General features: G+C 36.8%; 1 protein-coding gene across 1 annotated transcript in view; it reads left to right on the top strand.

Moving 5' to 3' along the window:
- The window catches only part of SYT10 (synaptotagmin 10), a 113186-nt gene that overhangs the window by 46849 nt on the left and 51623 nt on the right, over positions 1–14714 (top strand). The window contains exon 3 of the mRNA XM_070453919.1: positions 8218–8785. Coding sequence (XP_070310020.1) covers positions 8218–8785 — 568 coding nt within the window. The remainder of the gene's footprint in view (positions 1–8217; positions 8786–14714) is intronic.

Raw genomic sequence — 14714 nt, 5'->3', positions numbered from 1 at the left:
AAGGTGGAAGGTTTCTGCTCTTTGCTTCAACTTCATTAGTGAAATGGGAATTAAGGCCCCATAGTGAAATGGGGAGTGAGATTGGGAATAAGGATGGTGATACAAGTTTGAATAAATGAGAAGGTGGAAATTGAGAGTGAGAATGTTTTGCTGCTCAGTGTTAGGGTCTAATGAGGAATTTAGTCATGAATTTAAAATGAACATTGAAAGCTGTTTATATTTTTATTTAGCTTATTCACTTATACATGTACAGGTGTAGAAATGGTAGAAAGTTGAATTCAGCTAGGACTGTGGTTTTTCCCTACCATGAGGAAGATAGAGAGCAGCATGTATCATGTATCTCATGTACCATGAGAATGTATGCATGAGAGTGACTCTAATGATTAGCAATGGAATTGAATAAAGAAAGGACCTACTGCACAATCGGGAACATTTCACATGCTAGCAAAGTAATGCTCAAAATCCTTCAAGCAACAGTATGAAAAGGCAAAAAGATAGGACACTGAAAAATGAATTCCCCAGGTCGGTAGGTGCCCAATATGCTACTGGAGATCAGTGGAGAAATAAATCCATAAAGAATGAAGGGATGGAGACAAAGCAAAAATAACACCCAGTTGGGGATGGGACTGGCGGTAGAAGCAAGGTTTGATGCTGTAAAGAGCAATATTGCATAGGAAACTGGAATATTAGGTCCATGAATCAAGGCAAATTGGAAGTGGTCAAACAGGAGATGATAAGAGTGAACATTGACATTCTAGGAATGAGCAAACTAAGATGGACTGGAATGGATGAATTTAACTCAGATGACCATTATATCTACTACTGTGGGCAGGAATCCCTTGGAAGAAATGGAGTAGCCATCATAGTCAACAAAAGAGTCTGAAATGCAGTACTTGGATGCAATCTCAAAAACGACAGAATGGTCTCTTTTCGTTTCCAAGGCAAACCATTCAATATCATGGTAATCCAAGTCTATGCCCCAACCAGTAATGCTGAAGAAGCTGAAGTTGAACAGTTCTATGAAGACCTACAAGACCTAGAACTAACACCCAAAAAAGATGTCCTTTTCATTATAGGGGACTGGAATGCAAAAGTAGGAAGTCAAGAAACACCTGGAGTAACAGGGCAAATTTGGTCTTGAGTACAGAATAAAGCAGGGTGAAAGCGAATAGAGTTCTGCCAAGAGAACACACTGGTTATAGCAAACACAAGAGAAGACTCTACACATGAACATCACCAGATGGTTGATACTGAAATCAGATTGATTATATTCTTTGCACTCAAAGATGGAGAAGCTCTATACAGTCAGCAAAAACAAGACCAGGAGCTGACTGTGGCTCAGATCATGAACTCCTTATTGCCAAATTCAGACTTAAATTGAAGAAAGTAGGGAAAACCACTAGACCATTCAGGTATGACCTAAATCAAATCCCTTATGACTATACAGTGGAAGTGAAAAATAGATTTAAGGGACTAGATCTGATAGAGTGCATGATGAACTAAGGAAGGCAGTTCACAACATTGTACATGAGACAGGCATCAAGACCATCCCCAAGAGAAAGAAATGCAGGAAAGCAAAATGGCTGTCTGAGGAGGCCTTACAAATAGCTGTGAAAAGAAGAGAAGTGAAAAGCAAAGGAGAAAGGGAAAGAATATACCCATTTGAATGCAGAGTTACAGAGAACAGCAAGGAGAGGTAAGAAAGCCTTCCTCTGTGATCAATGCAAAGAAATAGAGGAAAACAATAGAGTGGGAAAGACTAGAGATCTTTTCAAGAAAGTTAGAGATACCAAGGGAACATTTCAGGCAAAGATGGGCTCAATAAAGGACAGAAATGGTAGGGACCTAACAGAAGCAGAAGATATTAAGTAGAGTTGAACAGAATACACAGAAGAACTGTACAAAAAAGATCTTGATGATCCAGATAATCACAATGGTGTGATCACTCAGCTAGAGCCAGACATTCTGGAATGTGAAGTCAAGTGGACCTTAGGAAGCATCACTATGAACAAAGCTAGTGGAGATGATGGAATTCCAGTTGAGCTATTTCAAATCCTGAAAGATGATGCTGTGAAACTGCTGCACTTAATATGCCAGCAAATTTGGAAAACTCAGCAGTGGCCACAGGACTGGAAAAGGTCAGCTTTCATTCCAATCCCAAAGAAAGGCAATGCCGAAGAATGTTCAAACTACTGCACAATTGTACTCATCTGACACACTAGTAAAGTAGTGCTTAAAATTCCCCGAGCCAGGCTTCAGCAATACGTGAACCGTGAACTTCCCAATATTCAAGCTGGTTTTAGAAAAGACAGATGAACCAGAGATCAAATTGCCAACATCCATTGGATCATCAAAAGAGTACGAGAGTTCCAGAAAAACATCTATTTCTTCTTTATTGACTATGCCAAAGCCTTTGACTGTATGGATCACAATAAACTGTGGAAGATTCTGAAGGAGATGGGAATATCAGACCACCTGACCTGCCTCTTGAGAAACCGGTATGCAGGTCAGGAAGCAACAGTTAGAACTGGACATGGAACAAGAGACTGGTTCTGTTGGAAACGGAGTCTGTCAAGGCTGTATATTGTCACCCTGTCTATTTAACTTATTTGCAGATTACATCATGAGAAATGCTGGGCTGGAGGAAACACAAGCTGGAATCAAGGTTGCCAGGAGAAATATCAATAACCTCAGATATGCAGATAACACCACCCTTATGGCAGAATGTGAAGAAGAACTAAAGCTCCTCTTGATGAAAGTGAAAGAGAAAAGTGAAAAAGTTAGCTTAAAGCTCAACATTCAGAAAACTAAGATGATGGCATCTGATCCCATCACTTAATGGGAAATAGATGGGGAAACATTGGAAACAGTGGCTGACTTTATTTTCCTGAGCTCCAAAATCACTGCAGATGGTGATTGCAGCCATGAAATTAAAAGATGCTTACTCCTTGGAAGGAAAGTTATGGCCAAACTAGATGACATATTAAAAAGCAGAGACGTTACTTTGCCAACAAAGATCCATCTAGTCAAGGCTATGGTTTTTCCAGTGGTCATGTATGGATGTGAGAGTTGGACTATAAAGAAAGCTGAGTGCAGAAGAATTGATGCTTTAGAACTGTGGTGTTGGAGAAGACTCTTGAGAGTCCCTTGGAATGCTAGGAGATTCAACCAGTCCATCCTAAAGGAGATCAGTCCTGGGTGTTCACACGAAGGACTGATGTTGAAGCTGAAACTCCAATACTTTGGCCACTTGATGTGAAGAGCTGACTCATTTGAGAAGACCCTGATGCTAGGAAATATTGAGGGCAGGAGGAGAAGGGAACGACAGAAGATGAGATGGTTGGATGGCATCACTGACTCAATGAACATGGTTTTGGGTGGACTCTGGGAGTTGGTGATGGACAGGGAGGCCTGGCTTGCTGCAGTTCATGGGGTCGCAAAGGATTGGACATGACTGAGTGACTGAACTGAACTGATGCTTCAACAATATGTAAACTGAGAACTTCCACATGGTCAAGCTGTATTTAGAAAAGGCAGAAGAACGAAAGATCAAATTGCCCACATTCATTGGATCATAGAAAATGCAAGCAAATTCTAGGAACACATCTACTTCTCCTTCACTGACTATAATAAAGCATTTCACTGTGTGGATCACAACAAATTGTGGAAAATTCTTAAATAAATGAGAATAAAATACCACCTTACCTACCTCCTGAACAACTTGTATGCAGGCCAGGAAGCAACAGTTAGAACCAGACGCAGAGTACCTGATGTGAAACGCCAGGCTGGATGAAATACAAGCTGCAATCAAGGTTTTGGGGAGAAATATCAATAACCTCAGATATGTAGATGACACCACCCTAATGGCAGAAAGCTAAATGGAACTAAAGGGCCTTGATGAAGGTGAAAGAGGAGAGCAAAAATGTGGACTTAAAACTCAACATTTAGAAAACTGGTCCCATCACTTCATGACAAATAAATGGGGAAAACATGGAAACAGAGACATACTTTATTTTCTTGGGCTTCAAAATCTCTGTGGATTGTGACTACCATCATGAAATTCAAAGATGTTTGCTCCTTGGAAGAAAAGCTATGACAAACGTAGAGAGTATATTTAAAAGCAGAGACATCACTTGGCTGACAAAGTCCCTATACTCAAAGCTATGGTTTTTCCAATAGTCATGTACAGGTATGAAAGTTGGACCATAAAAAGGCTGAGCACTGAAGAATTAATGCTTTCAAATTGTAGCACTGGAGAAGATTCTTGAGAGTTCCTTTAATAGCAAGGAGATCAAACCAGTCAATCCTGAAGGAAATCAACTCTGAATAGTCCCTGGGAGGACTGACTGCTGAAGCTGCAGCTCCAACACTTCAGACACCTGATGAAAAGAACTGACTCATTGGAAAAGACTCTGATGGTGGGAAATATTGACAGCAGGAGGACATGGAGGTGACAGAGGATGAGATAGTTAGATGGCATCATGAACTCAATGGATGTGAATTTAAGCAAGCTCCAGGGGTTGGGGCTGGACAGGGAAGCCTGGCGTGCAACAGTCCACGGGGTCACAAAGAGTTGAACATGACTGAGTGACTGAACTGAACTGAAAGGCCAAGTAGTTGGAATAAATTTGTGCATTGTTAGGTATTAAAGCAAAAGCATTGTCAAAGAGAGTTAGTGAACAACGAGATTAAAATAATGAAGATTTTAAAAGAAGTGGTTTCAGTATTGGTAAATGACTCACAGTGCTGCAGTTCATGGCATCACAAAGAGTCTGACACGATGGAGTGACTGAACTGAAAATGCCTCATGACAAGTGGTAATGGGGATATGATCTGTTTTTTTAAAAAATATAAATTTATTTATTTAATTGGAGGCTAATTACAACACTGTGGATGTGATCTGTTGACTTGAACTTTTTAGAACCTGGAGTGGTGTATTCAGGGGGATTGGTGTGAAAGTGGTAAAGGAAGACAAGAAAGAAGGGTTGTGTGCAGTTATGTTGTGTCTGCTATGGCTGCTGCACCAGCCAGGAGAGAATAAACAGGTCTGCAGTTCCTAGACTCCTCACGTTTTCTTCCAGTCTCTTAGCTCTCATGGTAACCTTGCTTACCATGGTTTCAGCGAACAGTGTGCACAGTGAGATACAGCAAGACAATTGGCGCTGTGAGCAGGATGAAGAACAATACATTGTAAGAGACGGGTTCGATACCTGGGTTGGGATTCCCTGGAGAAGGAAATGGCAGCCTACACCAGTATTCTTGCCTGGAGAACCCCATGGACAGAGGATCCTGGCGGGTGACAGTCCATATGGTCTCAGAGTCGGACATGACTGAAGCAACTGAGCAGCAGCATAGCAGCATGGGTGAAGAAAATAAAGTTCAAAAGGTGAAGGGACTTGTCCAAAGTTGCTCACTTCATAGGAAGGCTGGGGCCACACTATTGTCTGATTTTAAGTGCAGCATTTTAAAAATCTCATCTCAGTGTAATCCTCTTCAAGTGCTTTCACTTGGATAGTGGGAAATACTGGCACGGTTTCCAGTGGGATTCCAGGCCTCTACTCACATGTCACCCAAAGAGATTCTGTCCATACATACTCAACTTCTGGTTTCTGATTTTGTTTGAAAGAAAAGAACTGTTGGTAAAATAATATTTTACAATTGCCATGTTAATACATTTATTCCTGTGACATTATGTAATATTGACTATATTTAGTAGCTACCCTTGGATGTTCCAGGTAAGGTGGGTAGAATTTTTCCTTCTCCATCTGGGGAAGTATTTATGTATTGTCTTCTTAGGTTTGAAGGTTAAGAGTGGGGTCTGTAGCAGTCTAATGGCCTGTACTTTAATTGGTTGGATATTTGTGTGAGACTAAATAGTCACTTACCACTGTCATTCCAAAGGAGAAAAAAAAAAAATGGAATAAGGTAAAGATCTGTGTTGTCACGACAATGCTTTAACATTTTAATAATTAAAGCTTCTCCTAGATGACTAGCTAAACTCTGACTAAGAACAGGCACTATTTACTCAATAATTAGGGTACTGGCTTACTAGAATGAAAATCTTAATACTTTTTGATTCCTGTTAGAAGGGGCTTACAGCTGCACAGTTATATTCAGTGACATAAGAAATAAATTATTGATTTTTTTAGGGGGAGGACAGAAGATTAAATTTTATTGAAAAGCATACAGGAGGTGAAAGTATGGATCAATTTATAAAAAATAAGAAAATTTTTGTGGGGTTTTTTTGCTTGCAAAAATAAAAAAAATTAAATTTCTGCATAAGTGAAAGTGATTTTGGCAGAAACATTAGATTGTTTAGTAAGTATTCCAAATCTCTTAAGAATGTTGAATGTATAAAGTGGGCTATACTAGATCTATTTAATAATTCACAGCAATATATACTATCTGTATTCCTTTTAAAATTCTTATTATTTCCTGGTGATTTGTGACCCTAATTTAAGCCCATGATCTTATATATCTGGAATAGAGTCAATATTAAAATACATCTTATAGTGTGTTCAACACATTAAAGTGGGATCAATCTGAGGAAGCAGATCACTTCAAGCTTTAAGTGAGTCAGTAAAGACTTTTATATTTAAACTCAAACACTGAAACTAAAATACTAAATTATTTTAGTTTTGAATCCAGTATAGTTTAATTAGGAGTAAATTCCCTCATCTGAGATAAAGTAGTCCTAGTTTGTCTTTGTATAGAAATAATTTTCCAATTATGATCAAGTGGGAAAAGATATAACGATATGAGTAAAGGATTTTGACATAAGTGCTGGAGAGCTATTGAGTGTAAGAGAAAGCTGAAAGAAGGAAAGCCAAACTGAAGGCTACCGTAGAAAGCAAAGTATGAGGTGATGAGAATCTGTACCGAATAGCAATGGAAATGAAGAAGAATGGGCAATTACATGAGATGTCTCAAAGCAGTAGATCCACAGGACTTCGAAAATTGAGCAAAGCCCATGAATTAAAGGAAAGGTGATTCAAAGCATACTGCAGCATTCCAAGCATAAATGATTGATAAAACTGTTAGACCTATTATGAGATTATAGAAGAGATAACAGATTTGAAAGCAAAATAGAGAAAATAAAGAATTTGCTTGACTTTGGGGCAAAATTAGGACATCTGTTTAGAAATCTCCCTTGAAGACAACGAGATATGGAACTAAATTTTTGTCTATATGAGATATATCTATATCTCAGGAATCTCTGGGAATCATCAGATTTAAGATAGTAATTATAGCCCAGGAACTGATTATTAGTCTAATGGAGTGACTGATAAAAGAACAGAAAACCTGGAACTATATCTTGAGGGAACACTTAAGTTGACATAGCTCATGCTAGAAATCATGGAGAAAGTATAAGAGAAGCAGATCTTAATGCAAGTCACAGTTAGGCAATACTTAGTAAGCTGATTTATATATATATATGTATATATATACATATATATATTTAATGTTCTGGAAATGTTGATGAGATAAACAGTAACAGTGAGTATATGAAATTCAGTTTGAATTTTAAGAACTATTACTTAACCCCAAATTCTAAAATTCTACAATCTTTCAATCCTTAAGAGTTTCTGAAGCCACTCTATGTTGAAAAAAGTAAAATGTACTCATTTTGGCTGTCATAATTATGTATTTTTTAAAAAGTAAATATTAATTTGGTTAAATGTTAGAAATAACATCGTGTAAGAACATGTGGACTTATGCCTTTAATATTGACACTAAAATGGAAATTCATAGGACCAAAATATCCAGACGAAAAGGAACCAGTCATCTGAATGATTTGTTTACATAATGTTTACATCTTGATGGACCCAGGTAATTGATAACATTTATAGCATTTTGTGTAATATTGAACTTTTTTGGTAATCCTCTTTCTTTGTAATTGTGCTTATGATGGTAAGTAAAAATACCAAGAACTTGTAAATTGTGCATTTGTGTGTTTTAGGTGTTTTTACAATTTTAGGAGATTTTCTCTTTGAATACTTCATCCCTGGTTTTTCAAAAGTACTTTATGTGTGTGTGTGTGTGTGTGTGTGATGTGTGTGTGTGTGTGTGTGTCCATCTGTTTATTGCTGTCGATAAAATACTTCATTATCATGGGTGTGGGGAAGAGTTTATATGCCACTGTATATAACATTATTATCAAAACAATCTACCTAAATGATTTTTTGTGTGTATATATATGTATATATATGTATGCAGACACAATTCCTTCAGAAGACACCTACCAAGGCAAATGCAGGTTTCCAGTGTTGATTTGGGCATGGGCACAGAACCCATTTTACAAAGAGGAGAAACGACCACCAGCATTGGGAGAATAAAACCAGAACTCTACAAACAGAAATCAGTGGACTCTGAGGACAACAGGAAAGAAGATGTCAAAACCTGTGGGAAGCTTAATTTCACCCTCCAGTATGATTATGAAAATGAACTTCTAGTGGTGAAAATTATCAAAGCCTTAGATCTCCCTGCTAAAGACTTCATGGGAACTTCTGACCCTTATGTGAAGATGTATCTTCTTCCAGATAGGAAAAAAAAATTTCAGACTCGTGTGCACAGAAAGACTTTAAATCCTCTGTTTGATGAAACTTTTCAGTTTCCTGTAGCATATGATCAACTAAGCAACAGAAAACTACATTTCAGTGTGTATGATTTTGACAGATTTTCTAGACATGACATGATTGGGGAAGTGATTTTTGATAATTTGTTTGAAGCCTCTGATCTCTCCAGAGAAGCCACAGTATGGAAAGATATTCATTGTGCTACCACAGTAAGTTATAATTCCACCAATATATTTCTTTTATTTGACCAGCAGTGATGTATAAAACTAATTTTCACCCAGATTAGTTCCAAAAGGTTAGGGAAATTTTGTCCTAAATACCTGCAAACAGTGTATGAATTACGTATAAACATACATAATTCAGGCACTTAACACTATCTAGGTAATATTAGTGATTGTATACATGAAAAAATCATTTCTTTCAATGTCTAACCTTTGTTTCTACACTTCTTGTTTTGAGGAAGTTCATTACTTCACCATACTGGACAGTTCTTATAATTTACCCAAAATAGTAGGCCTTTTCACTTGTAAAATATTTATCTTTAACTTATTCTCTAGTTAAATAGTTATTGATTTTAATTATTTAAGACAATTTAATTCCTCGGTTTAACCTAAAATGTACTTTGATGCCATTTGGAAAGGCCTTGATTTGGCTTAAAACTGCCCAGTCCTTCAGAAGGTTTTGTGGAATTAGTAAAATTATACCATTTGAAATGGCAAATGATGAGGAAGTGATTGTTTACATTCCATTCAGTTCAGTTCAGTCGCTCACTTGTGTCTGACTCTTTGCAACCTCATGGACTGCAGCACCCCAGGCCTCCCTGTCCATCACCAACTCCTGGAGATTACCCAAGTTAATGTCCATTGGGGCCGTGATGCCATCCAACCATCTCATCCTCTGTCGTACCCTTCTCGTCCTGCCCTCAATCTTTCCCAGCATCAGGGTCTTTTCAAATGACTCAGCTCTTCGCATCAGGTGGCCAAAGTATTGGAGTTTCAGCTTCAACATCAGTCCTTCCATGAACACCCAGGACTGATCTCCCTGCAGTCCAAGGGACTCTCAAGAGTCTTCTCCAACACCACAGTTCAAAAGCATCAGTTCTTCGACGCTCAGCTTTCTTTATAATCCAAATCTCACATCCATACATGGCTACTGGAAAAACCATGGCCTTAACTAGATGGACCTTTATTGACATAGTAATGTCTCTGCTTTTTAATATATTGACAAAGTAATGTCTCTGCTGTCTAGGTTGGTCATAACTTTCCTTCCAAGGAGTAAGTGTCTTTTAATTTCATGGCTATAATCACCATCTGCAGTGATTTTGGAGCCCCCCAAAATAAAGTCTGACACCGTTTCCATTGTTTCTCCATCTATTTGCCATGAAGTGATAAGACTGGACCATGATCTTAGTTTTCTGAATGTTAAGCTTTAAGCCAACTTTTTCACTCTCATCAAGAGGCTCTTTAGTTCTTCTTCACTTTCTGCCATAAGGGTGGTGTCATCTGCATATCTGAGGTTATTGATATTTCTCCTGGCAAACTTGGCTCCAGCTTGTGCTTCCTCCAGCCCATCATTTCTCATGATGTAAGTTAAGTAAGTTCTCTGCATATAAGTTAAATAAGCAGAGTGACAATATACAGCCTTGACATACTCCTTTTCCTATTTGGAAACAGTCTGTTGTTCCATGTCCAATTGTTGCTTCCTGACCTGCATACAGATTTCTGAGGAGTCAGGTCAGGTGGTCTGGTATTCCCATCTCTTTCAGAATTTTCCACAGTTTATTGTGATCCACACAGTCAAAGGCTTTGGCATAGTCAATAAAACAGAAATAGATGTTTTACTGAAACTCTCTTGCTTTTTCAATGATCCAGCAGATGCTGGCAATTTGATTTCTAGTTCCTCTGCCTTTTCTAAAACCAGCCTGAACATCTGAAATTTCACGGTTCATGTATTTTTGAAGCCTGGCTTGGAAAATTTTGAGCATTCTTTTACTATTGTGTGAGATGAATGCAATTGTGTGGTAGTTTGAGTATTCTTTGGCATTGCCTTTCTTTGGGATTGGAATGAAAACTGACATTTTCCATTCCTGTGGTCACTGCTGAGTTTTCCAAATTTGTTGGCATATTGAGTGCAGCACTTTCACAGCATCATCTTTTAGGATTTGAAATAACTCAACTGGAATTGTTTACATTAGAAGTTGTCTTTTTCATTGTAAAATGATTTTTATGATTATAAAATAATTTAATATCAAAATTTGAAAAATAGATTAAAATATGCAATTAAAGTCTATAATGCCATGAATTAATATGTAAAAACTTGGCATATTATTTTCTATTTGTTTTTCTATAAATGCATGAAAATAATTAAAGTCAATATGAGTATAAACTTTTCCATGCTTTTTTTCAGATGATATTTGTTTCAGTACATGGTGTTCAAGATATGATCCATTTTCCCTAGTGAATCTTTTATCATTGGACATTTAAATTAGGCATAAATTTTGCTATACTAAAAACTGTTGCATTCTTTTTACAGAAATTTCTTTTATATTCAAGAATATTTGTCCAGAATAGAACTGGAGAAACAGAATTAGGGAACTGGTCTCCTAGAAGGTTAGAGTGCTACTTTTTTTTTTCATTTATTAGTTATTAAATGAAGGTATTTAATTTTTTACTGCCAGGCTGTCCTTATGTATTTAACATGTATTATAAAAGGTTTGCCAGAAATTATAAACTTAAAATGTTGAGGTTTTAGACAGAGACAGGTTATTTAAAAAATAAGAAAACTGTTAAAATCGAAATACCTCCTTCTGTAGTACACTCGAATTTGAGGTCAACACATTTTCATTATAAATTATACAGATAAATTAAATAAAAATTTATATTGTCAGTTTATTGCATTACATCATCAAAACATTTTAACTTTTGGGTTTTTATTTCATGGTCTCCACTGTGATTCTCTATTAAGGAACAAACTAGATTATATTTCAAATGCACATTGGGGCTTTATTGATTTCATATTTTTTATCTTATTACTTATATTCTTACAGGAATAACAGTGGTGAAGAGGGAATTTTTACTGAAATTTTTCTAGAATTATAAAATATGGATAGCAATTAATTGTTAGGTTATTTCTCTTGATTCTCCAATCTTCTATTATTCTTTCTTTTATTTATTCAACAACTATTTGCTGATTACCTACTCTGTGTTTGACATACTCTCAGTACTAGGAATGTGAAAAATGTTACCATAAAAAATTGTTTGACATACATTCTGTTCCTATGTTTGGGATCAGAGGTACGTAACCCCAAATGAAGTACAAAAATTAGTATAATTTTATAGGTGACTGAGAGCGGATTTTCTTTTTAGCATTCTTAAGTTTTGTGTTCCATAATTGGTCCTTAAAAACATAGTAAGGATTCCTCATGGAAGCTTCAATTTTTGACTGTTTATATTTTGGTAAATATAAATGAACTCTTCAGTTTTATTTTCAATTCTCCCATATGCTTCAGGTATTACTATTTTATTTCTCCTGTAAAACTTACCACAAATACAGTGTCTTAACACAAATTTATTACATCATACTTCTGTAGGTTAGAAGTCCAACATAGGTCTTATTGGACTGAAATCAAGGTGTTGGCAGGACTCTGCTCCTTTCTAGAGGCTCTAGGGGTGATGTATTTCCTTTCCTTTTCTAGATTTTAGCAGTCACAGGAATTCCTTGGTGTAGATTGAGCCCATGTGAGCAATAGAAGATAAGCTTTCCATCCCAAGGTTTATAATCTTAATCACATCTGCAAAGTCCTTTTTTGCCATGTAGGTAGCATACTCAGGTCTTGTAATTAGGATGCAGCCATCTTTAAGGATGCCTGTATTTTGTCTGCCATGACTACTGAAATTTTCATTTCAGTGTTCTGGAAGAATGATGAAGTATGAGGATAATAACGTACATTATTAAATTATTCTAGTCAAATGATGTTTCCCTTTAACTGGAACACTGAGCCACACACTGTTCTAGATACTAGTTATGACTTTTTGTTGTGAAGATAGTGACGAAACCTAAGTTTCTTGAATACGGAACCAAAGTTCTCAGCATACACTAGTATCATCTCTTAGGTTAATGTAGTATTTAATTAAAAATTCTCTTTAGCTTTTTAGAAATTATTAAACATTTTTATATCCTCATATTAGTAAAAGTGAAAAAAAAACGAGTTGAAATTTGCTTAAGAAATTGTCTTTTCCTACTCACATATCTTTAATTTTAAAAAATTCACACAGAAATTATAGAGTTTTCTAGAAAGAAGGAGAAAGGAATGAAAGAGTAATGTAGTCATATGCCCTCACTAAATACTTGTTGAATAATTAACTTAGCATATCTTCATGTAAGGTCAAGTGAAAGAATGTATGTTAGTACAAATCTCCCAGAGGGGGAAAAAAATGCAATGAAGTACTTTATTGATATGTTTGGTTGTATTTGTTGCCATTAACTACTTTCTGTGGACAAAAAAAAATTAAAAATTATTGAGTGTGTTCCACAAATTCATATGTGAAATAAGCCAGAAATATTAATATTTTAAAATTATTGTTAATAATCTTATGAAGTTGAAAAAAGAGACACATATCAGGTATAGATGTATTGCTAATTATTTCTATACAAGTAGGATTAATATTTTTATCAGGAATTAGCAGGGTTTTTAAAAAAATTTCAAGTTGAATGACAAAACAGTAAAGTTGTATCTTTATTTTGTGCAAAAAATTAGTTTTCACTTTAGAGCTCATCTCATTGCATGTTAAAAATGTGGTAAGCCAATCAGCACTTCACCTAACAGAAATATCTCCAGTGTAGGATAAATCACATTGAAAGACAGTGTATACCCTATATCTCTACTTCTAAAATGGGAAAGAAAAATATATATTTGCATTGAGTTATATATGCAATAAAAGTCTTTATAAGGAGACATAAAATTTAATAATAGTTATTAAATGTGTCCCTGGTAGCTCAACTGGTAAAGAATCTGCCCAAGTTGGATGCACGAGACAAGTGCTCGGGCCTGGTGCACTGGGAACACCCAGAGGGATCGGGTGGAGAGGGAGGTGGGAGAGGGGATCGGGATGGGGAATACATGTAAATCCATGGCTGATTCATGTCAATGTATGACAAAAACCACTACAATCTTGTAAAGTAATTAGCCTCCAACTAATAAAAATAAATGAAAAAAACAAACAAAAAAATAAATAAGTGAAAAAAAACCCCAAAACTCCCAGTTAAAAAAAAAAAAAAAAGAATCTGCCTGTAATGCAGGGAGCCCTAGCTGGATCCCTGGGTCAGGAAGATCCCCTGGAGAAGGGACAGGTTACCCACTCCAGTATGCTTGGGCTTCCCTGGTGGCTCAGACAGCAGAGAATGCAATGTGGAAGACCTGGGTTCAAGCCCCAGGTTGGGAAGATCCCTTGGAGGAGGGCATGATAACCCACCCCAGTATTCTTTCCTGGAGAATCTCATGGACAGAGGACCCTGGCAGGCTACAATCCATAAGTCGCAAAGAGTCATTTCCTGGGGTGGGTTGCCATGCCCTCCTCCAGGGGATCTTTCTGACTCAGGGATGGAACTTGCATCTGTCTCTTACATCTCTTGCATTGGCAACTGGGTTCTTTATACCTAAAACCACCTGAGAAGCCCAATAATAGTCATTGCCTATTGGCAAAAATGATAGAAACTGGATGAATATAGAAAAGGAATGATTTGTAATATATTACTTTATATACATCTTACATTTAGGTAGTTCAGTTCAGTCCAGTTCAGTTGCTCAGTTGTGTCTGACTCTTTGCGACCCCATGGACTACTGCACACCAGGCTTCCCTTCCATCACCAACACCCAGAGTTTGCTCAAACTCATGTCAGTGATGCCATCCAACCATCTCAACCTCTGTCATCCCCTTCTCCACCTGCCTTCACTTTCATCAAAAGGCTCTTTAGTTCTTCACTTTGTCATAAGGGTGATGTCAACTGTGTATCTGAGGTTATTGATATTTCTCCCAGAAATCTTGATTCCAGTTTGTGCTTCATCCAGTCCAACATTTTGCATGATATACTCTGCATATAAGTTAAATAAGCAGGGTGACAATACACAGCCTTGATTAC

This window comes from Odocoileus virginianus, chromosome 23 (genome assembly GCF_023699985.2).
Source record: "Odocoileus virginianus isolate 20LAN1187 ecotype Illinois chromosome 23, Ovbor_1.2, whole genome shotgun sequence".
Classification (NCBI taxonomy): domain Eukaryota; kingdom Metazoa; phylum Chordata; class Mammalia; order Artiodactyla; family Cervidae; genus Odocoileus; species Odocoileus virginianus.
This window is presented reverse-complemented; position numbering and strand designations above follow the sequence as displayed.